Genomic DNA, 21,157 nt, shown 5'->3' on the forward strand with positions numbered 1-21,157 from the left:
CTCAGCGCTGCTCGCCTGTCGTATTTCGCATCGTTCGGCGGCACCAGACAGCGTCTATGCGGCTGCGTGCTGAGCGCGATCGCTCCTGTCCGCCAAACCTCTTCTTTGCCCGAGCCGCGCGTCTCAAGGCAGAGGGGAGAGGCAACTCAGTTTAAGGGGCACCAAAGATGGCGGTTCCCCCCCCCCCCCACCTCTGCCCTCTGCCGTCTTTTTCGTTGTCCACGCCGCCCCCCCTCACTTGTGGCGCACCTGCGCAATGGGGAGGGCGGGCGCGGGGGTGGCGGCACACCTTCGAGCGCTGCTGCCGCGGATCGCTAATTTACACGCTTTCTGTTCACTCTTTTAGTTTCTGCCTCTCTGTTCGCTTCGTATGGCGTGCTGAGCGTTAGCCCGCGGGTGTGGGCGCAGCGCTTTGGCGGTTGAAGGCGCTCGCCGCACCCCCTCACACATCGCACCCCTTTCTGTATCGCTTGCGCCGTGACGGAGCACCTCGTACCAGGTGAACGACACGGCAGTGCCGCGCGGCATGGTGCCTCTGTCATGCACGGCACGCTGTAAGCCGCACCACAAACCCGCGGTGTATGATTCTCTTTCACTAGCCTTCGCCGTTATGTGCGAGCAACGAAGGCGAGTTGCTATGCTCCCTACGACTTGTCTCAACTCTTCTTCTCACCGTTGCCGACTCGCTCCAGCACACCAGCGTCGTTGACTTCACCCACCTCTTTGCTGCTACGGAGACACGCCCACTGACGCGTACGCATCGACCTGCAGTCTTCATCGGCGAAGGAGCTGACCGCTGCGAAGGAAGGCGAAAAGAAGCGGTGCCCCACTACTCGGAGACAGAGGGGGGAGGAGTGACCCGTGGAGAGGCACGTGCGACTGTGCGTGCGGACTGGGGGCGTCGGCGACTCTTCACGCGCACCTTCCTCGTCCGCCTCTTTCTTTCCACATTGCTTGCCTGTGCCCCGCATTCATGCGGCGCCACTACTACCTACGCTCCTCCAAGACGCGCCATTATCGACACTCATGTCAGATCAGCTCAGTGAGGAGGAGGATGGCACCGCTTCTACGTACCGTAGCGGTGGAGGTAGCTGCGTAAGCGGGCCTGATGGCGCTGACTATCACGGAACCGTGGATGCGCTGCGACTTGTGCGAGATGCTCTCCTGATGGGGGACTGGTTCGTGGAGCGGCCGCCGCTCGCTCTCGCTTTCGCGCATCCGTACACACGCTTGTGGTGCGAGATGTGGCGCACCGAGTACGTCGGGGACCTTTATGCACCGGCGGAGCACAAGTTGCCTGTGGCAGAGTCGCTGCACCGCGCGCGCGGAAACGGCAGCGCTGGCTCGGCTGCAGGCTCACCGTCCTCTTTTGTGCGCATTGGATTGCGTCGCCTCCGCAATCCAGCTGCTGTCGCGGACACCGCCTCGCCGGGTGGTGCCGACATTCTAAGCCGCGGAATTTCCCTGACATCGCCTTCTTCAGTGCTTTCGAGCGCACTGTACGCCACAGCAGCGCAGCGGCCCATACGATCGCTGGTGGCCCCCGTTCCAACCTATCCCGAGCCTGCTGCCGCAGCGGAGCCAGCACCGCTGTACGACACGGCTTCCGTGCGCGGCATCCCTGTTGTAGACCCGACGGCCTCCTTGTTCACCCTGGAGACCTACACAGAGCAGGCGTTTCGCATGCCTATCGGGATGCGGCTGGGCCATGTGCGACTGCTCACATTGTGGTTGCCCTTCGACAGCCCCTCTCACACCGCGGAAGGGAACCGTCGTGCGCGACTGGTAAGGGGACTATTTAGCCACGTACCGGCCTCAGTGACACACAGCGCAGCGAACAAAGCTGCCACCTGCATCCATGCAGCAGAAACGGAGCGGGCGGGAGGTCACGGACCGCACACATTGCGGTTACCTGAGGTGTCGGCGCCGCACATTGGTGCAGAATGCTGCGGCGTCACTGTTCTCAACTCTGATAGTGACGCAGCCGCCACTATCGACGAGGGCAGCGACGCGATGGCGGAGAAGGACAGTGTTTACGCTAAAGAAGCGGCGAAGGACGACGACTGGGAGGCGATCGCGCTGGAAGAGGAGGGTCTGCTCGAGCAGCAGCCTCCATCGATCTCTGCGGCAGAGGCAGTGGCAACAGCAGTGCCGCCAACGACACGCGAGAGCTGCCCGAGTCTTCAAGTGACCCCTTCAGCCCGCATCCCCTCCTACACTTCCACCTCTCACGACCCATCGTTGCCTGCGGCGGGGACGAGGTCAACCACCACTGCCCCCTGCGACACCCGCGCTGTTGCCTCTGCACCGGAGCAGCGTGGCAATGTCTCCGTTTCCATCGAAGGCGTTTGCGTTGCCCTCCCCCCTCCCTGTGGCTGGTGGCTGCGCCGTCGTGTGCGGCCGTCTTCCTTGCTGCAGGGCGCACCTTTGCCTCTCTATGCCCACTGCATAGACGCAACACGGCAGTGGCTGGACTGGCTCGAGGCGACGGCGTGTGCCACCAGCGATAGGGCGCCCTCCAAAGGCGGCGACAGTCCCGCGCAGGCGTTTCTTTGCGGCGTGTCTCTCAGCGGGTGGTCGACAAAGTATGTGCAGCCGACGGTGGTGTCGCGAGCGGAATTCGTGCGGCGCAGCGTCCCGGTAAAGTTGGAGGACGCCGTCTCCTCCACTCTACCCTTGCGCGGTCTACACATCGAGTCTTCTGTGGGTGCGCTGAAGCGCCTGCTAGGTGGCCCCGCGGCATTTCGGGGCACCCTCATCGCTCTTGATACGCCGTACCTGCGGTGCGCCGATCCCGATGTGCGCACAGGACGCGATCGACTGTCCGTGAGTAATGATGGTGGCGTCGAGTGTCTTGGGTCCGCCTTGCTCCGGTTGCCTCAACTGCGTTTCCTGTGCATTAATCACGGCCGTGACGTGCTGGCGGAGATGTCCTCATCCTTGCCGGGGCACTCAACCTTCCACAATACTTGCATTGAGGAGCTGCTTCTCCACGGTGCCACTGGCCTTACCGCGCGCGCGCTGGCCTCGGTGGGGCGCTGCTGCGTGTCGCTTCGCACTGTGGATCTGACCAGCACGAGCCTCACGGATGAGGAGCTGCTCGCTCTCGTGTACGGCACATGGGAGACACTGAGTAAGGAAAGTGAGCCAGCGGAAGGACCGGCGAGGTCGTCTCCACTGGTGTGCCTGGAGGAGATGCGACTGACTGCGTGCCGCAGCCTCACTCGTGTCGATGCCCTCGGTGCACTCCCACGACTGCGCCGCGTGGACCTCCATGCCAGCGCTGTACGTCAAATCTCGGACCTTGTTGGGTGCCTTCTGCTGGAGGAGGTCGTGCTGACGCGCTGTGAGCACCTGACGGAGCTGCACCCCCTCTGGCGACTCCCCCGACTGCGCTGTGTTGAAGCCGACGGGGTCCGTCAGCTACAGCAGCATCGAGCACTCCTGCCGCCCTTTGCATCTGCGGCGGAAGCGGACGAGAGTGACGCGCACTTCTTGGCTCCCCTGCTCCGGCTGAACCTCTCGCAGGCCGCCACGATCCGCGGGGCCAGCGTAGGCTATCTCGCGCGGCACCTTCGCGATGCAAGCCGGCACGCCACCTCACTGGTGGTGCTCTTACTTGACCACACCGAAGTCGACGATAACGCGCTTCGTGCCTTGGCCGGGTTCCCGACGGAGGATGAGGAGGAGATCGGCCGCTTCACGGCACGGCGCCTGCCGCTCGCCTCCTCACTGAGGGAGCTCAGCCTCATAGGCTGCACTCGCGTGCACCACCTCGGCTCTCTCGGCGCCCTGCCGCAACTCACCCGCCTCGTCGCCGATCATTCCGGTGCTGAACGCGTGGACGGCCTTCAGCACTGCCCAGCCCTCGACTACCTTTCTCTCAGTCACTGCACGCGACTGTGGGTCATCAGCCCCCTCGCCTTCGCACCTTCACTGCGGTGCGTTGATGTGAGCGGTACACCCGTGAATGATTCGGCGCTGCTGCGCTTCGTGTACCCGGGTGTGGTGGAAGAGGTGATGGCGCAGCGGCATGCGAATTTCGGTGAGATCGTGGCATCGCTGCAAGCCTGCACCACCTCTCTGGCCCCTCTTGCTCCCTCAAAGGTCGAGGAGCTGCGTATGTGCCATTGCATGTCGCTGCTGCACATCGGCTGCGTCGCGCACCTTCCACGGCTGCGTAGGCTTTACGTGAACAACACAGCGGTGCTCGACCGCGGATTCGTCGGCTTCTTTGGCCACGTGGAGGCTCTTCTGCGCACGCAGCTGTGGCTGAGGGCCCACCCAGTCGGGGTCGGCGCCGATGACACCGAGGCGCTGAGGTCGACTCCAATGCCGGATGAGGCGGCGCTGCTCACCGCTTGGCGGAGGAGTGGTGAAACGGCAGTGGTGGTACCGCGAGACGCGCGTGCCGCCTCAGGCAGGGTTCCCACTGACTGCGCTGCCGCCAACGCTGTAAAACCGCCGCACCCACCCGAGTTCGATTTTGTGGTCGGCGCTTTGGACACCCTCGCGCACGTCTCTCTCTCTTACTGCGTGGAGGTGCGCTGCATCGCTGTCTTCGCCCTCTTCCCTCGACTCGCATCGCTCGATGTCACCGGGACAGCTGTTGACAGCGCCTCCCTCCTGGCCTTTGTAAACGTGCTGTTGGAGGGCTGCAGCAGCGGGGCTGCCGATGGGTCACCGATGCGACTCGAGATGGAGGGCAGCGGCCTGCGCCCGAGGGCGATTCGGGCACCGTCCAGGAGAACAGGGCCTGCCGCATCGCTCTCTAGGGGCGGTGACAACACGGATAGCACGGCTGTGGAGCCGCCTCGTCGATGCCGCCGTCCATTCGCGCTCACGACGCTTACGCTTGCCTGGTGCCACTACCTCACCGACGTGCGGTGCTGTGCGGCCGTGCCGTCTCTGCGCCACCTGGACCTATCCGGGGCTCCAGTCGACAACACCAGCATTTTAGCCTTCTCTTCTCGTGAGACGTGTGCGCTGGAATCTGCCGCGTCAGAGGGGGAAGCGCAGTGGTGGCGGCACCATCGCTGCTCTCTCTTGACGCTGGATGTCAGCGGTTGCCGTCGTGTCACCGACATTGCGCCGCTCTTCGAGACGCCATCGAACTCCTTTGGGGGCGGCAGCAGCCGGAGGAGGGAGCCCTTGGGATACTGCCATTCAGTCTCCCTGACGGAGCTTCGGCTTCGCCACTCCGGTGTGACGTCCACGAAAGAAGAGCTTCGCGCCCTCGACCCCTTCGGCCGCTGCGCGTTTGTGCAATAGGGCTGTCTGTCGAGTACGCTCGTATGTGGGCGGCGTGGGCCGCGCCGACGCACGTCTCCCATCCCTCCGTCTCCCATCGGCGTCTTTGACTGCGCCGCCTCCGTCCTTCGCCGGACCGCCTCCGCCACTGCTGATCGCCCCTTTTCCTCTTTCGCAAGCGCTCGCGTGAGCCTTTCGTCTCCTCCTCGGCGGAGCTGCACGCATGTGCAGCAGTGGGGGCGACGGATGCTGTGCTGTGCTGCACTCACCTCACGATGCCGTCCCTTTTCCGTCTTCGCATGGCCCTCACAGTGGAGGCGACACTATCGACAACCGGGCTGAACGGCGTACTGCGCTAGCTGCGAGCGTCAAAGATATCTCCTCCTCCTCCCACCCTCATCATCATCGCCTTTCTTTCTCTCCCCTTTCTCGTCGACGGCGTCGCAGCTCAGACCATTGGAGTACGACGAGGGACGACGCACGCCATCGTCGTACTCCCCTCCCCCAAACATCTCACCCACGGACCCGCCGCGCAAAGTGGCGTGATCACCAACTCGTGGGGGACATGACGAGCACAGATGCGGAGGGCTCACCAGTGGAGGCGCCGCCCTTGCCGACAGACAAAAGACGCCTTAATCCCAGTGATACTACCACAAGCAACTCGCTCCCACCTGCGAGCACAGCCGCGCCCTCCGAGGAGCTGCAGCGGTTGACGGCGCTGGGCACGCTGCTCGTCAACATGGGCGCTGCTTCTGAGGAGAAGGTCTTCGGCATGAAAGACTCAGCCCCCATGCTTGCATACCGGGATCATCGCATGCACGATCTCCTCGTCATCAACCGCCCACAGGACGACGCGGCCGCGCACCCGTTTACTTGGTACAAACCATGGACGTGGTGGGGCAGCGGTGCGCAGGTGTCGCCAATCGTGGTGCAGAGGAGGTCGGCGCCGGAGGAGAGCGCGAGTGCGCCAGTGACGACGGCGCCACCCCCGCGTACTACGAGTACGCAGACAGCAGAGGACGCAGTGGCCACACCGTCGTCGGATGCCGCGGCACCCAAGGCGGCGCCGCCGAAGAGGAAGAAGGGGCTGCCTGTGGTGGACATGCGCCCATTGACGGACGAGGAAGTGGATGTCCTCACCCCCGCCGTGCGTGACGAGCGTGCAAAGCTACTGCGCTCCGAGAAGCATATCCACGAGACGCTCCAGAGTATGGAAGACACGCGATACCGCTACCTCGTGCCGTCCCGTGAGCTCAAGTGTGAAGCTGAGGTGATGGAGGTGGTGCGGTGCTACGCAGAGCGCAATCAAGCGAAGGCCGCCTCTCTCGTCGCTCATTGCAGTGACGCTCCGTCGGGAGAAGCTGCTGCATCGCACAACAGGGCGAGCGATTTAGGAGAGAGGGCAGTCGTGCGGACGGACTTATTGGCATGTGGACCGCACGTACAACGCCTCAAGGCCTGTGCAGAGTCGATGGTGACGAAATACAGCCGAGAGGGCGAGTTGGCGTAAGGAGAGAAGGAATGGGGAGGGGGAGGGGGCGGCCGCGTACAACTGGAGGACGCGCCGACTTGCCACTCACCTCTGCTCCGCGCCGAGGCACCGTTTCGCCTTTTTTTTCCCTCTTGTGAAGGCGTCCCGCGCGCTGAAGCGGTCAAACCGAACGTGAAGTCGGACTTGTCGCGTGTGAGTGTGTGTGAGTGCCCGTGTGTGTGTGGGGGGCGAGAGGGATGTCTTACGTGGCGTCGTATCTGCGGCGAGCGCGTGCGTGTGGATGCGGTGTCGCTCATCAGTCTCGCGCGCTCTTTCTTTCTCCTGGGATGCTGTGCGGCTTTCTGTCCGTCCTCTTCACTGCTCTCCCCTCATTTCCCCTCTTCGGCCGCGCACAGCTAGCGTACGGTGCTACAACCCAATTCGCTGACCGGCTCACTCTCTCGGCCGCTCACTGGCAGCGCACAGCCTGGCATTTCCGCGACTGCTCGACACGCGCGGGCCTTAGCTAAACTTCCCCCCCTCACCCCCTGTGCTGGTTCCCTGCAGAGTAAATGACGAGCTCTCGCGCTAGAAGCAACTCGAAACTGCTGAAGCGTCACCAGCGGCAGCAATCTGGCGCGCTCGCCAGGTCGTCTGCAAACAAGTTTACGCTTCGGCAGAGCCAGTTCGAGCGGCGGCGCGAGGAGGAGCAAGCGCGAGCGCAGCAGCAGATAGACACCGTGTGGAGCACGAGCCGCACCGTAGGGGATGGCCTCCTGTCAGGAAACGGCCGTGGGCGGGGCGCTGGTGGCTACCCTGCACCTGAGGATGAGGTGCGTGACACCCCTAACCCCTTCGCCCCCTGTCGCAGCGCCTCGGGAGGCGATGCCTTCTCGGCCACCACTCGGAGTGCGACGATGGGGCTCGAAAAGATGCATTCGCGCTCCACGCGCACCACCCGCCGCATCGACCGCTTCAACCTGACCACGAGCGCCGACGTGGAAGCGGCGCCCTCACCGTTCTCGCTCATGGGTGTGCGCAGGATACGGGAGGGCGAGGGGGACGCTGTGGCGAGCTTAGCTGCCGATGGCCGTGCCGAGGAAGGCTTTGCGGCCCCACCAGCCAAAGTAACACGAGCGGAGCGCTTTCGAGAGATGATTGCCAACGGCAAAGACCAGCGCGCGCAGCTGCAGCGCGAGCGCGCGAATCGGGACGCGGCCACCGCGCAGCTTGACGCCGAGATCAACGGTCTTCTCCACCTCCTGCCGAAGCGCAACAAACTCGCGGAGGATCAGGAGGCGTTTGCCCAGTCTGGCACACCGGAAGTTCGTCTCCTGCTTGACTCGTACCGGCGAGGCCACGAGGCGAAGTGCCTTACTCTCAAGTCCTCCGGTGCCTTCGAAATCCGCACGCTGGCGGAGGCGGCCCGGAGCACCACGAGTCGATCGGCGCCTTCCCAGGAGACAGCTGACCCGACGTCGCGGGAGAGCGCCACGGCGCGAGATGCGATGCCGTCATTTTTGGATGCGACGGATCGCGCACTGCTGGCGCGCATTCGCTTCGGCGCCGCGCGATCGTCGGAGGAGCGCAATAATGAAGTAATCGCCACGGCGGATGCTGTGGCCGGTGCACCATCGATGACCCGGCGGGCTGCTGCGGACGCCGCCGAGGCGCGCGCGATGGCAAGCGCCAGCGGCGGTGGTCTCCTGGCGGGCTGTGATGACTTCGACGCGATGATGCACTCGTTTCAGATGGATCCGCGCCGTGCGCACGCTGTGGATCGCACGCTGACGGAGGAGGAAGAGACCGCCAAGGCAGCACAACAGGCGCTCTTGAAGGGGGATCGTCAGCAGGTGCCATCACTGCATCTGCAGGAGTGCGATCAGACGCAGCTGACGCGAGGGGAGTGGATGGCACAGGGCGGGGATGTTGCCTTTCATATGGACGATGAGTCAGAGGGCGCCAGGGCAGACGACGACAACGTGGATATCCCGTCTTCCTTTGAGGGCGACAGCGAGCTTGGCGACAACGGTGACGATGCTGCGGCTGCGGCGGAGTCTGAGCTTGTGGAGGAAGAGGGGGATGCGGCTGTGGAACGCGTTGGCGGCTCTGCCATTCTCGATCGTCTGCTCGAGCAGCTGGAGCAGGTGGCGACGTCTGCCGCTGAGAACGCAGCGCCTCGGTCGCAGCGGTTGCACGCACTGCTCGCACAGCTGCACCGCTACGCTGCGCATCACGCCGTGGAAGTGACAAAGGCGTTTCGGCTCGTCCTTGTCGAGGCGGAGCGTAGCTTCCTGCGGGGCACCCGCCGTGGCGGCATGCGTCAGTCCCTCCTCGTGTACCTCTATGCCATATCGAAGATCTTCCCAGCGTCGGACTACCGCCACCCTGTGATGACGCCATTTCTTCTCTTCCTGTGCTCAGCCCTGATACAGATGAAGCTCGACTCCCTCGCGGCGGTTCACAGCTACCTGGTCCTCGCCACTCTCCTCCTGCACTGCCTAAAGGCAGGGTCTGGGCGGTTCTGCGCGGAGGTGGTGGTGGCAGCCCTCAACGTGCTGGCGCTGCAGCTCCCTCGTGTGGCACTCGAACCCGCGCGATTCCAGGGCACAGTGCTGCCAATGCCCGTGCTGGAGCGCACCGAGCAGGCCCTGCTGGTCTCTGCATCTGCGGGGACGCCGTTAGTGAGCGACGACACCATCACACAGCGACCGCCGTACCAGCTGGGGCTTTTCGACACCGCCCACTCACCAGAGCGCCTTCTGCTGTGCGCGTACCGCCTGCTTGAGGAGATGTGCGACATGCACCGCAATACCTCCGCCTTCCCTGTCATGTGTGCTCAGCCCTTTTTAGCGTTTGACGCGCTGCTGCTGCGGCCACTGTCGTCGTCAGCGGTGCGGACGTGGACGCCGTCTGCGGCGGTGCGTCTAGCTCACGAGGCCCTCGCGGTGAAAGTGAGGGACATTGCCAAGCACGTCGAGGAGCATCGCACCCCACTTGCGATGCGCACGTTCCGGCCCCGTCCCCTGCGCCAGTTCGACCCGCTACTGGCAGAGCGTGAGGAGAACGCCGTGAAAAATGAGGTGCGCCTCATGAAGCGCGGCATCCGCGAGGATAAGAAGAGGCTGATGCGCCATCTGACGGCCGAAGCGACAGTGCAGCGCCGTGCACTGGAGAAGCGGCACGCCGTAGATGAAGCGATGCGGGAGAAGCGCTACCACAATGTCATGAACCAGCTGCAGCAGCAGCAGCACTCGATGAATGTGGTGGAGTCCTTGAAGTCACGCGCCAAGTCCAAGTCGCGGAAGGGCTTAAGTGGCGCTCCTACCGCGCCCGCGCCTGCCACTGGCGGCGAAGAATGAACTCGTCGGCTAACGAATATGCAGACACGCACAGTCTGGTACGCGGCCGTCTCGCGTGCGAACGTGGTGTGTGTGTGTGTGGTCGATGAACGTGTGCTTCGGTTTAACATCTAAGAGCGAACAACTTAAAGGTGAGGGACGAAAGCTCGCGCGATGGCGTGTGGGCCCACAGCTTACTGTGGGAAGGGGCAGCATGGAGGGGTGGGGCGGAGTGGAGGAGCAAGCGAGAGCGACGGGGCCGTCAAGGAACGTTGGCGGGGCGGGTGACGCTTCTTTAAGGGGGCTACTCTAAGGTGACTCTCCGCTTGACTGGACGTGCCCACCGTAGTCTCTCCTGATAGCATTGTCTCCGAAACGGTGCGGCCCGCACTCACCTCCACACGCCACACACGTGTCTGTACACCGAGATGGAAGCCCTCTCTCTGACGGCGTGAAAGCGCACGCGCTCATGCGGCAACCACTGCCCGACTGTGCTTGTCATTACTTCCTCCCCCCTCCTCTATCGCCCCCGCAGCGAGGAGTGACACGGGCACGCGCTAGTGAACCTTGCCGGGTTCGCTCCGCTAGTGGATTGGCCTCACGCGTACCTTTAGGTGCCCCACCCAGTCCGCCCTCAGCGCCCGCCGCCTCCCTTGGCAGCCGCACGAGACACGCAATCTCTTTCTCTCTCTGTGCACGTGCGCACAAACCATTCTGCCCCGTATGACGGGAACGCCTCTCCCTCTCCGCTGCTCAATTTTGGGTGCCTTTCCGCCCCACCACTCCACCCGCGTGTGCGCGCACTACGGCGTCAGCTCACCCGACTCTTCTATTCTAACCTGGCACAATCGCTACTGCGGCCACGCACACACACGCGCGCGAGGACGTATTTGCCCTGCAGCTCCTCTTTTTTTGTCTACCGCACCGGCCGTTGGCGCATAGCGCCGCTGTCTCTCCCTCAATTCTAACGGTGCCCAATATGTCCGCCAAGGGGGCGAGCCCCGCGCCGGAGCGCAGCTTCGTCGACCGCTTTGCGCGCAGCCATGCCAGCGCGGCCACGGCGGCGGGTGTTCTCGAGATCGCCTTCTTCCACCCATTCGACACGACGGCAAAGCGACTCATGGCGAACAAGGGGTCTATCGTGCGCGGCTCCGTGGGGGAGACGGCGGCCAACCTCAACACGATCGTTTTCAAGAAGCACGCCGACGCCGGACTCCTGCGAAAGCTTTGGTACCTCTACCCGGGCTCCTTGTACGCCGTCGTGTATAAGGTCTTCCAGCGAGTGTACAAGTTCGCTGGGCAGCCGGTCGTGCGCGACCTCCTCAGCTCCAACTACCGCGACGGGTATAAGCGGTGCTTTGGCGAGGCGCACAAGGTGATGGAAGACGCGACGGCGGGCTGCCTCATCGGCCTCGGTGAAGTCTTCCTGCTGCCGCTGGATCGCTTGAAGGTTTTGAGCCAGACGAACGAGGCCGCCATGCGGGGCGGGCTTCTGCCACTGCTGCGCCAGGAGGGCTTGCGCGGCATGTACGCGGGCACTGTGGTGACAATGTGCCGCAACGCCCCCGGCTCGTTCTGCCTCTTCGGTGGGACAGCCTTCACGAAGGGGTATATCTTTGGTCTCAGCGATTACCGCCACGCGTCTCTCTTCCAAAACATGTGCGCCTCCACCGTTGGCGCGTGCCTGTCTATCGCCATCTCCAACCCGATGGACGTCGTCAAGACTCGTGTGCAGCACCAGACGGAGGCCGAGCGTCGCAGCGCCGTGGCGACGGCGACCGCGATGCTGAAGGAGGAGGGCGTGCCGTCCTTCTTCAAAGGTCTTACGCCAAAGATCATCGCCTCCGCACCAAAGCTGATCTTTGCCTACACCATGACGGAGTATTTATTCAAGGTTATGAACGGCTCCAACAAGCACTGAGGACGTCCCTCCTCTGTACGCATGGACGTGGGGCGTGCGCGGGCATATCTCTCTCCCCCCTTGTCTCCTTCCTCCGAGGGGATTGGCTTCGTGTGCAACAGCGCTGGAGATGGGGCAGTGCGCACCGCCTCCGCTGTGCGAGGAGGGAGGGGCGAGGGAAGAGGAAGGTGATGGAGGGGGAGCCAAAGGGTGGCTGCTGATAAGCAGCGGCGCTCGGGCGAGGCGCGCGGCGCAGTTCAGTAGAGGCAACTTTACAGCGGGGAAAGAAGATGCGGATAGCGGCCGTAAGGGCGGCCGCTGCTGCCGTGGCTGCTGCGGATGTCCTCAAGTCACTCCGCGTCTGCACCGTTTTCGTTGGCCGCATTTTCCGTTTTGATTTCATTTTCTGGACTTTTCACCGCAATAACGCATAGCCGGGGAGGGGTGAGAGGGAAGGGGGACTTGCAAGGGAGCTGACGCAACGGCTATGCAATACGATGGCGGGTAGGGCAGCAACGATGCGCGCCGACGCCGTCTACTCCTCCCTCTCCCATCCCTTCCGCTCCCCCATTACAGCATGAGGCGCTACTCACCCTCTCACGCTTTTACAGAGACTTCAGTCACGATCCTACGCGCATATTAGATGCTTCAACAGCACACGAATGAGCTGAGGACTGCCGACTGGCATTCCTTCCTTACCTGCCGCCTATATATATGCTCTGTGGTGAGGGTGCGCTCTGTGGCCAGTGAATGCCCACAACACGCGCTCGCTCGCCCCTATTCCCCTCCTCCGCTTCTTCAGCCTTGAGCCAATGCGTGGGAGCCGCAGACGCTGCGGAACGGCGCGGCTTCCACCGCAGCCCTCATGGCACATTCCACGCATCTCAGTCCCTTTCGTCCCTCTCTTCCTCATACACTCTCTCTCCCTCCATAACGGTCTGTTCCCGGCAGTAATGTGGTGCGTGCGGTGGTGAATCTCACAGTGCAGAGAGAGCCCTGCCTCGGTGAGGCTACGAATGGCCTGCCCCGAAAGACGAGCTGTGCATGGGCCTCCCGCGCATGGCCCAGTCTTATAGGGCTTCACGTTCCCTGAGGTCAGCTGCGAGCACACCCGCTGCCGATGACATCCAAGACGGCGAGGGGGACGGCCGCCCTCCGCGCATGTGAATTCTGCTGGCCGATGATACCGTCTCCAAAAGCTGCTGAGAGTGGAGGTGTCCGGGGAGTGCGTGCATCCGTCTCGAGCAGTCCGCCCGCGGCACCTTCGTGGAAGGTGTCCACGCCTGCTGTCAGCGGAGAACGCGGGCGCTGCCTGCAGAGAAACTGTGGTAGGCCTGGGTAAGGGCGCATGGATCGCACCGCCTTCAGAGAGCTCCATCGCGAAGAGGCCTACACAGAGGAAGATCTGTGGGCGCTCTTGTCTATCGCTTCCTTCTCCTGGAGGCAGCTGAGTGCCGGCAGGGCGCTGTCGTAGGATGGCCAGAAAGCTTGTGCCAGGCGCATTCGGCACCTAGCATCAACACTCAAGCGGGCAGATGCGCTGCAGACCGCGACGTGCGCAGCCACTGCGGAGTTTTCAGCGGCGAACGGCCCGCAGATTCGGCTTTTCGGCGGCGTTCTCATCTGGAGGGGGCACAACGGGCACAGTCCCCAGCCATCTCGGGCTGCTGGAACGCCCGATTTCCGTCGTGCAGGATATATGTCTACCGCCCGTGTCGCTGTTTCCTGCTGGACAGCATGACCCCACGGCCTCCCCTCCCCCTGACCCCTTACTTCCCCCAAACCTTCAGAGTTGGTCCCGCGAAGTCACCTCAGTCTCGCACACGCTGCAGGTCCTCCTTGTCACGGTCTCGATGATGTGCGGCGCTGCATGTGTGGGAGGGAGGGCGAGGAAGTGCACACTACCCAAACCGTAACGGGATGCCTTTGACTTCCTTCGCTCCGTGCAGCGCCGCTTTCGTGTGGGCGCCCCTTCGGGCCTGGCGCTTTATGGTGAGCAGACGTGTGGGAAAGCCGAGGGGTGGGGTGGGGTAGGGGGGAGTGAGGCGGTGGAGCAGGAGAGAGAGGGAGAGAGAGAGCACCTGCAGCAGCAGCAGCAGCAGATGTGGGGCGTCGCGAAGATGACGGGCTCAGAAACGATCGGAGGTGTGGGCGCCTCTCTCTGTGTGCGTGATGACTTGCCGACTCACCTGGTGCACTGGCGAACTCAGGCGCTGCCATCAGCATTCTGATGGCCACCGCCCAGTCAGACAGTCACACCGTGCGCGTGTGTGTGTGTGTGAGGGAGAGGAGCGGGCGTACGTGAGACTGTGCCTACGCTGCAAATCGGGCAACAAGCGTGGCCTCCACGCCGAACGGTCTCACCAGCCGCCCAGTGAGGAAGTCGCTGAGGGCCATCGCCGAATACCAACACCCACGCGAAGGAAAGTCCGCGCAGAGGGAAGCGCGGAGGAGCGGAGGGGAGAGGGGAGTGCACCAGAGCGGCTACGGGTGCAGTACGGCTCCACGCTCCTCTGAAATATCTCTTCGCATGCCTACTGGTGTCGACGGGCTGCTCATGGCGGACGGCGTCCCCCCTCTCTCGCCTTTTGCTGCCCCGCGTTGGTGTCTGTGGGCGCAGCGTTACCATTCGTCTACGCCACAGACTCCTCTTCGTGCTCAGCCGCTCTTGTCGTGGCAACAACTGCGTTCTCTTCGCTCGCATATAGCTGGCGCGGGAGTCTTTGCTCGAGCCGCGCCTGCAGCCACGCCCTCACCCCGGGCAAAGACTGTGGCGCGCAGGTGTTGTCATGGCTGCGTTTGGGGTGGCATGTGCCCGGCGCGTGCCTCAGGGGAGGGGGCTTCCATGCAGAGGCCAGCGCATGCTTCTTCACTCTCAGGCTGCAACCGCTCTACCCAATTTTGTCCCCCACGCTCTTGATGCTCTCGCTCCGGTCGGTATGGACACCGGCGGCGCAGTGATTCCCACGTTATGCACAGCACAAGGGTGTGGGCGTGCGCATGTATGGTGAGCTCTGCGGGCCCACTGCCACCGTTGCCAGTCTTCCTGTCGCCTACGTGCACATCTCTTCTTCCTTTCCGAAGGGCTCCGCCTGCCACATCTCTCTTTGGTCAGCGCTCGCTCGACGCGGTCGTGGGCGACCATGCCGCACTTTTGCCTCCACGGCGCGGCTACTAGACCATCGGAGGTGCGCGAGAGTCTCGATGCAACGCCCGCCGCACCGCACCACCAGCTCATCCCTTCCATCGCCACTCACCAGCGAGGCATCTTGTGTGGCGCCATCTGCCGCAGCCTCGCCTAGTCAGGGCCACCGCCGCTGTGGGGCAGCAGCGATGCCGTCTGCCGAGATGGGGAGGTGCATGCCGCCGGCGCCGCGGTCGAGAAAGGGAAGCTGGATGACCAGTCCGTCGAGGACTATGCGACTGACTCTAAGTTGCCGCCGCTGACGTCAGACAGCCTCCTGACAGACGAAGTGGCGGCCATTGCGGCCCGCGTGGAGATAAATGAGTCTGTGAAAGTCATGTGCGGCACGGAGACCGCCTTGCCGAGCGCGTCAGCGCCGCCATGGTGGCCCTTCGGCCCTGCGCATGCGGGACATGAAGGCGTCCGCAGCCTGGCTTAGCTACCATGCACGCGCCGCATTGAGTTGGTCGCAGCGCTCACTGGAGCAGCTACTCCTGCAAGCGGTTGCCCTCAACAATGCGTTGGTGGCCACCCGCACGCACCTCCTCCGGCAGCATCACCACAGCCAAGAGTTCCAGGCTCGACATCGCGATCGCCAGGAGGCTGTCATGCAGCTGCAGGCGGACATCACCTACTACCAGGGGCCCTTACAGGCTGAGTTGGCGCGCCGCGCTAGCTTGCAGGAGGAGCTGTGCCTTCGCGGGCAGGAGAGGGGCCTCCTCGATCCCGACGACCACAACCCACTGAAGGCGGACCTGGCGCTGTTGCTCGCGGAGCGCGAGTGGCCTTCTCAAGAGCTCAAGAGGGACGCAGACACTGTCCTGGACTCTCTGCGGTTCATATCGATGGCTCTCAAATAAGACTGAGCTCCTGCACCCACACGAAGAGCGCGTCACCGCGAAGTGTGTGTGTGTGTGTGGCGGTGGGCTGTTGCTGGCATCTGCCTCTGCACACTGGCGCAGGTGGAGGGGCTGTAGTCTCGCCCGGCTGTGCCATCCCCTCCCCTTCCTCCCCTCCCTCCTCTCCCTCCCACACCCGACTTCACCTCGACTCTGCTCCACCTCTGTTGCGTTCGGCATTTCCCTTTCTCATGTGCACTGTTCGCCACGCGCAGTGTTGTATGGCGCGTTGTGCGCCGCGTGCGATGCAGAGCGTCACGCAGATAAACAAACCTTCATGTCTTGGGATGGCGGCGACTCTCGTCCTCAGCCAGCAGCGTACACGCAGCCCTCTCCATTCTCCGTTCTTCCAACACTGGCGTGTACGCGCACCGGCCCGCCCGCTCACCGAAACTTTCTTCTCGCGTGCGCGTGCTCGCCATTCACCGCCTCCTCTCCTGCCGCTCGTGGGCGGCCCGGCGGGCGGGAGGGGGCCCCTTTCGCATTTCAGCGGCTGCGCTTATGGCGAAGAGATGAAGGTGACAGACGCGCTCTGTTGCGGTTTCCTGACAGTGCCGGCTGCCAAGCACTCTGCTTGGACGCGGCTGAAGCTGCTGCTTGCTGATGCAGCCGCCGCACCTGACACCCTCTCTCTCCCCCCCTCATCCCCCACGCAAGCACACATACACAACACACAGCACACAGCACGCAAAGGGGGGCCAAATGAACGCCTCTTCGCGTGAGGGTGGTGGGGAAGGCGACACCGCAGAGCGGAGCTCAGTTGCCCGAAGAAGCTCCAGCGCTGCGGCGAACCCCGCCACCACGACGGAGTCGAGCTCCCCACTCTTCACAGCGGCCGAGAACGCGGAGTTCCAGGCGATCGTGGCGGAGTGCAAGACTTTCGAGGACTGCGAGCGGCAATATCAGGCGGTGCTCATGACGCTAGAGGGAGACGATGTCCTTGACAGGTTCCGCGTCGAGTACGACGGCCTCCACAGCTCCCTGCTGCGCAGCCACGAGGGAGAGGGCCGGTTGCTGCGCAAGTGCGCCGACCTGCAGAGCGACATCGAGGCCTGTGCGGAGAAAGCGATCGCGGCGGCTGAGCTGACCCTGGGCGATCGTGACACGATTGCTAATCTCAAGGCTGAGACGGAGCGCACCTCCCGGCGGCTGGTGCAGGTGAAGGAGAAGGAGGCACAGCTGAAGGAGGCGGTGACCGCGCTCAAGCGCGAGATTGCTGAGCAGCAGGCGAAAGCGCAGGATCCGATCGACTTACCCGCGCAGGAGGCCGCCCTACACAGCCTTCGGCGCCTCCACGAAACACTACAGAGGGAGGACGAGCAGCTGACACAGCAGCTGCGTAGCGCTTCTCTGGACGCGGCCGCCACACAGCGGCGCATCACCGCGCTCGTGAACAGCAACTCCGCCAATACCGCTGAGCTCGATCGAGTACGCGAGGCCATCTCGAGGATGGAGGAGGAAGCGCAGATGGTGCTGGCAAGTAAGGCTGTGAAGGAGCAGGAGTTGCGGGCAGTGCGGGACACGATTGCCCGCCGGCTCGCGTACCACATATCTCAGCAGCACACCCTCGACGCGCTAGGCGAGGACCACGAGCGCAATGGACAGGAGCTGCGCGACGTCAAGCACGAGGAGACGCGACTGACCGAAGAGTACCAGGGTGTTTGCCGCCAGCTGCAGCATGTCAACACGGCTCTGCAGGAGTGCAACGAGGAGAACGATCTGTGGCAGCGGCGTGTGCACGAGAAAGCGGCGGAGCTGCAAGCACATCAAGCCTCCATCGCCTCCGTGCACAAACGCTGCCTCAAGACACAGAAAGTCGTCGAGGCGCTGCAGCGGCGCAACGCCGTTGCGGAGGAGCGAAAATCGGAGCAACTCGAGAAGCAGCGCGAGGCGGTAGAGCAGTTGAAGAGTGAAGAGGCCGCGCTCGCCCGCGCGAAGCAGGCGGCGCGCACCGCCACGCAGACGGCGGCGTCTGTCAGAGAGGAGGTCAACCTCCTCCAGCAGCACATCACGGGCGAAGCGGCTGAGCAGCAGCGCAATGCAACGTGGCTCGCGGCGAAGAGGGGGCATCTTCGGCTACTGGAGAGTGTGCTCATGTCTGTTGAAGAGCACATTCAGCAGACGCGCCATGAGGTGTACGTCGTGGCGCAGGAGGCAGAGACTAGCGAAGCAAGCGCGAAGAAATACGCGTTCGCGTGCGCGCATCTTCTCAGCGACATTGAGCATAAAGATGCCGAGCTGGCCCAGAGCGAGGAGAGGCTAAAGGAGGTGGAGGCGCGCATCGAGCAGCAGCAAGCACTGCTCGAGTCGATGGTAGCGGAGCGCAACACATACATTGTGCACTACGACCAGCTCAAGCACGGCCTTAGCGAGCAGCAGCACGAGTTTGCGTTGCTGCTCGCCAAGGTACAAGCTATGCGCAGCGCCATCCAGAAGCACGATAAGGATGTGAAGCTTGAGCTCGAGCGAATCCAACTACTGCGACAGCAACATGAGGAGCTCGAGGCGCACGTGGTCGACTACCAGCGGCGGGCTAGCAAAAAGCAGCGGTGCGCTGATGCGCTGGGGCAAGAAGTACGGCAACTTCGCGCGGTTCTCAGCGACGCGGCGGCTGAGACGGCCCGGCAGCAGCGCCGCTGCCGCGACGTTGTGCACGAAAGGGACATCCTCGAGCGTCAAGCGACGGACCGCGCCACGGAGCTGCATGCGCTGTACGAGCGGGCCCACACCCAACAGACCCTCCTGCAGCACCACGAGGGTTTCTACAATGACCACACCCAGCAGCTGGAGCACCTCGAGTACCAGACGGCGCGGTTTGCGCAGCAGCTGGAGCAGATGCGCATGTTTGTCGCTCGTCTGCCGGAGTTGCGCGTGCTCTTGAACAACGCAGCGCGTGAGCTGCAGCGTGAAAAGGTGCGGGTGCGGGCGCTGCTGGATGACGCGGGCCACGCCGTTAACGTGCATCCATATCACGAGCTGGCATCGGCAGAGCCAGAGGCGTACGCACTGCTGAAGCGCGTGCAGAAGCTGCAGCGGGTCCTTGTCCAGCGGCATAATGAGCTGGAGGAGAAGGAGGCGGCTATCCAGTCGGTGGAGCAGCGCTATATGAAGGCCAAAGCCACCGTCGCACACCAGCCTGGGCCGGAGATTGTGGAACAGCTGACTGCGCATCAGCAGAACCTAATCAAGAGGAACCAGCAGATGCGGCAGATGCAGGAAGCCCTTGAGTTCTTCAGGTCGCAGACCGACCAGTTCAAGGCCAGGCATGACGTACTGCGGGAGCGCCTGGCGGACATGGGCAAGACGTACGCGGCGGCGCGGGCGGAGGAGGAGAGGCGCTCTAGAGTGGGCAACTTCACAGGCGTCAACTCCACCGCGCCGCACCCCGAGTCGCCATTAGCGGCAGATGAGCTCGCTGTATACCACGGCTTCGTGGCGCCTCCGCGCTCAACGACGAGTGCCACCACCCACGCTGCCATCGCTCTCTCTACCACCCCCGGTGAGGGAGTAGACCTGCCATCCGAGGGCCCCCACCAGAGCGCGGCGCAGCTTCAGTGACGGCGAAGTCGCTGAGTGCACAGGCCCTTCTCACTCAATGCGCCACCGCACCCCTCCCCGTCGGCGTTGTCCTTCTGCGGGCGCCTTGCGCACGATGTACACTTTTGGTTTTCCCCTCCGGCACTGCGTGGTGGAGGGTGTGCACTTTCGCTCCTCTCCCCTTACTTCCCCCTTCTCACAGCGCCAGCAGCTGCGCCTCACACGCGTCTGAGAGGGCGGCGGGCCGTGACGCTCTGACCTGTTTTAGCCCTCACGTGCGCTCTCGCTGCCACGGGGCCCGCCCGACGAGGGGCCGGGTGGGGGAGAGGTGTGCGCGTTCCGGTGCACATGTACGCTATACAAATTCTCTTATGCTCTTGTTCGACCGCGACTTTCTGTGCTCCCGATGGCGGGGGTGGGCGGAGGCCCCTCAGCACGCGGCGCCGGGGCCCAGGGCCCCCACTCTGTGTGGAAGCCAAGCAGCTCTCCTGTCTCGCCCACTGCCTAGCGGCTTCTGGTGGCTACCCACGATTGACTGCCTACGAGGCGGACAGGCGAGAGCGAGTCGTGGGTGCTGATGTCTTCGGCCGAGTGGCGGAGTGCGCTGCGTCGGAGCGACCCGAGACGGTGCACACGTTTGCACCGCCCGTGTGGCAGGCATCGCGCCAGCGCCGCTCGACCCTATCTCGCCCGCCTCTGACTGCCTGCTGGTGTAGGGATCCCGCACCACACCCCGGAGGGGGACTGCACCACGTGCCGACCGTCATTGCGGGAGCGGCTGCGAGGCAGCGTGCATGGCGGGTGGTGCGTGGGCAGAGCTTGAGGTGGGGTGGTGATGGTAGTGCCTAAATGGCTGAGTGGTGGTGGGGGGAGGCGTCGCTGCAGCGCGTGTGTGTACCGCTCCTTCGCACCCCCACGCGATGGGGAGGACGTGTGAGTGGGTCGGGCAGTCGAGCAGGGGTGCGGCCCGTTAGTGCCGTGCCGCAGCGGAAGAGGATACGCTTCGAGCGAAGCGAAAAAAGTCAAAGGAAAATTTACGCGGATGACTCGCCAAGCCCGGCCGCGATGTCCCCTCACCGGGACCGAGAGAGCAGCGGTATGGCGATGTGCTGTGAGGGCCGCCTTCGCGCAGGGTGTGAGGGTGAGCCGCATGACAGCCAGCAAGGGCTTGAGCACCGACGGCGGGCTTCCACAGCTACCGTGTCATCACTGTGCGTACACAGGCGCACCATCCGTAGTCTCTTGCCTCTCTCGCTCTCTTCCCTTGTGGCCCTCAATCACTGCTTTGCTCTCCCCGCTGACGGCCGCCACGGGACCTCAGCCGGCTGTGTTGCCTGCTGCCGTTTCGCCCGCTCACTCATACATCGCTTCACCTCCTCTGTCTGCAGACACCAAAGGCCTCTGCACACACGAGCACATCAAAAAAGAGGAACGAGTCGGTGTTCGACGCGCGTGTGCGTGCGGATCTTCCCCTCCTTCCACCCCCTCCCCTCGCATACAGATACACACACGCACAGGCAGCGACATCTCACCCCACCAGGTGGCGGGGAGCGGCCTGTACACGGTCCTTTCCTC

At 63.6% G+C, this 21,157-nt stretch overlaps 6 protein-coding genes across 6 annotated transcripts; all 6 read left to right on the forward strand.

Annotated features, from left to right (window-relative positions):
* Positions 1-1,026: 1,026 nt before the first annotated feature.
* On the forward strand, positions 1,027-5,271 carry LSCM1_08281 (uncharacterized protein; the record flags this gene model as incomplete). The annotated part of the gene is made up of 1 exon (XM_067325616.1): positions 1,027-5,271. The coding sequence occupies one exon, from the start codon at positions 1,027-1,029 to the stop codon at positions 5,269-5,271; it is 4,245 nt and encodes a 1,414-aa protein (XP_067181643.1).
* A 544-nt stretch (positions 5,272-5,815) lies between these two features.
* On the forward strand, positions 5,816-6,760 carry LSCM1_08282 (uncharacterized protein; the record flags this gene model as incomplete). Its single annotated transcript, XM_067325617.1, has 1 exon — positions 5,816-6,760. The coding sequence occupies one exon, from the start codon at positions 5,816-5,818 to the stop codon at positions 6,758-6,760; it is 945 nt and encodes a 314-aa protein (XP_067181644.1).
* A 533-nt stretch (positions 6,761-7,293) lies between these two features.
* LSCM1_08283 (uncharacterized protein) lies at positions 7,294-10,083 on the forward strand (the record flags this gene model as incomplete). The annotated part of the gene is made up of 1 exon (XM_067325618.1): positions 7,294-10,083. One exon carries the CDS (start codon positions 7,294-7,296, stop codon positions 10,081-10,083), a length of 2,790 nt encoding a protein of 929 aa, XP_067181645.1.
* A 958-nt stretch (positions 10,084-11,041) lies between these two features.
* Positions 11,042-11,983, forward strand: LSCM1_08284 (uncharacterized protein; the record flags this gene model as incomplete). Its single annotated transcript, XM_067325619.1, has 1 exon — positions 11,042-11,983. One exon carries the CDS (start codon positions 11,042-11,044, stop codon positions 11,981-11,983), a length of 942 nt encoding a protein of 313 aa, XP_067181646.1.
* A 3,567-nt stretch (positions 11,984-15,550) lies between these two features.
* On the forward strand, positions 15,551-16,006 carry LSCM1_08286 (uncharacterized protein; the record flags this gene model as incomplete). Its single annotated transcript, XM_067325620.1, has 1 exon — positions 15,551-16,006. The coding sequence occupies one exon, from the start codon at positions 15,551-15,553 to the stop codon at positions 16,004-16,006; it is 456 nt and encodes a 151-aa protein (XP_067181647.1).
* Positions 16,007-16,648: 642 nt separating this feature from the next.
* Positions 16,649-19,603, forward strand: LSCM1_08287 (uncharacterized protein; the record flags this gene model as incomplete). Its single annotated transcript, XM_067325621.1, has 1 exon — positions 16,649-19,603. One exon carries the CDS (start codon positions 16,649-16,651, stop codon positions 19,601-19,603), a length of 2,955 nt encoding a protein of 984 aa, XP_067181648.1.
* Between the last annotated feature and the right edge of the window lie 1,554 nt (positions 19,604-21,157).

Source organism: Leishmania martiniquensis, chromosome 2, assembly GCF_017916325.1.
Source record: "Leishmania martiniquensis isolate LSCM1 chromosome 2, whole genome shotgun sequence".
NCBI classification, from domain to species: Eukaryota; Euglenozoa; class Kinetoplastea; order Trypanosomatida; family Trypanosomatidae; genus Leishmania; species Leishmania martiniquensis.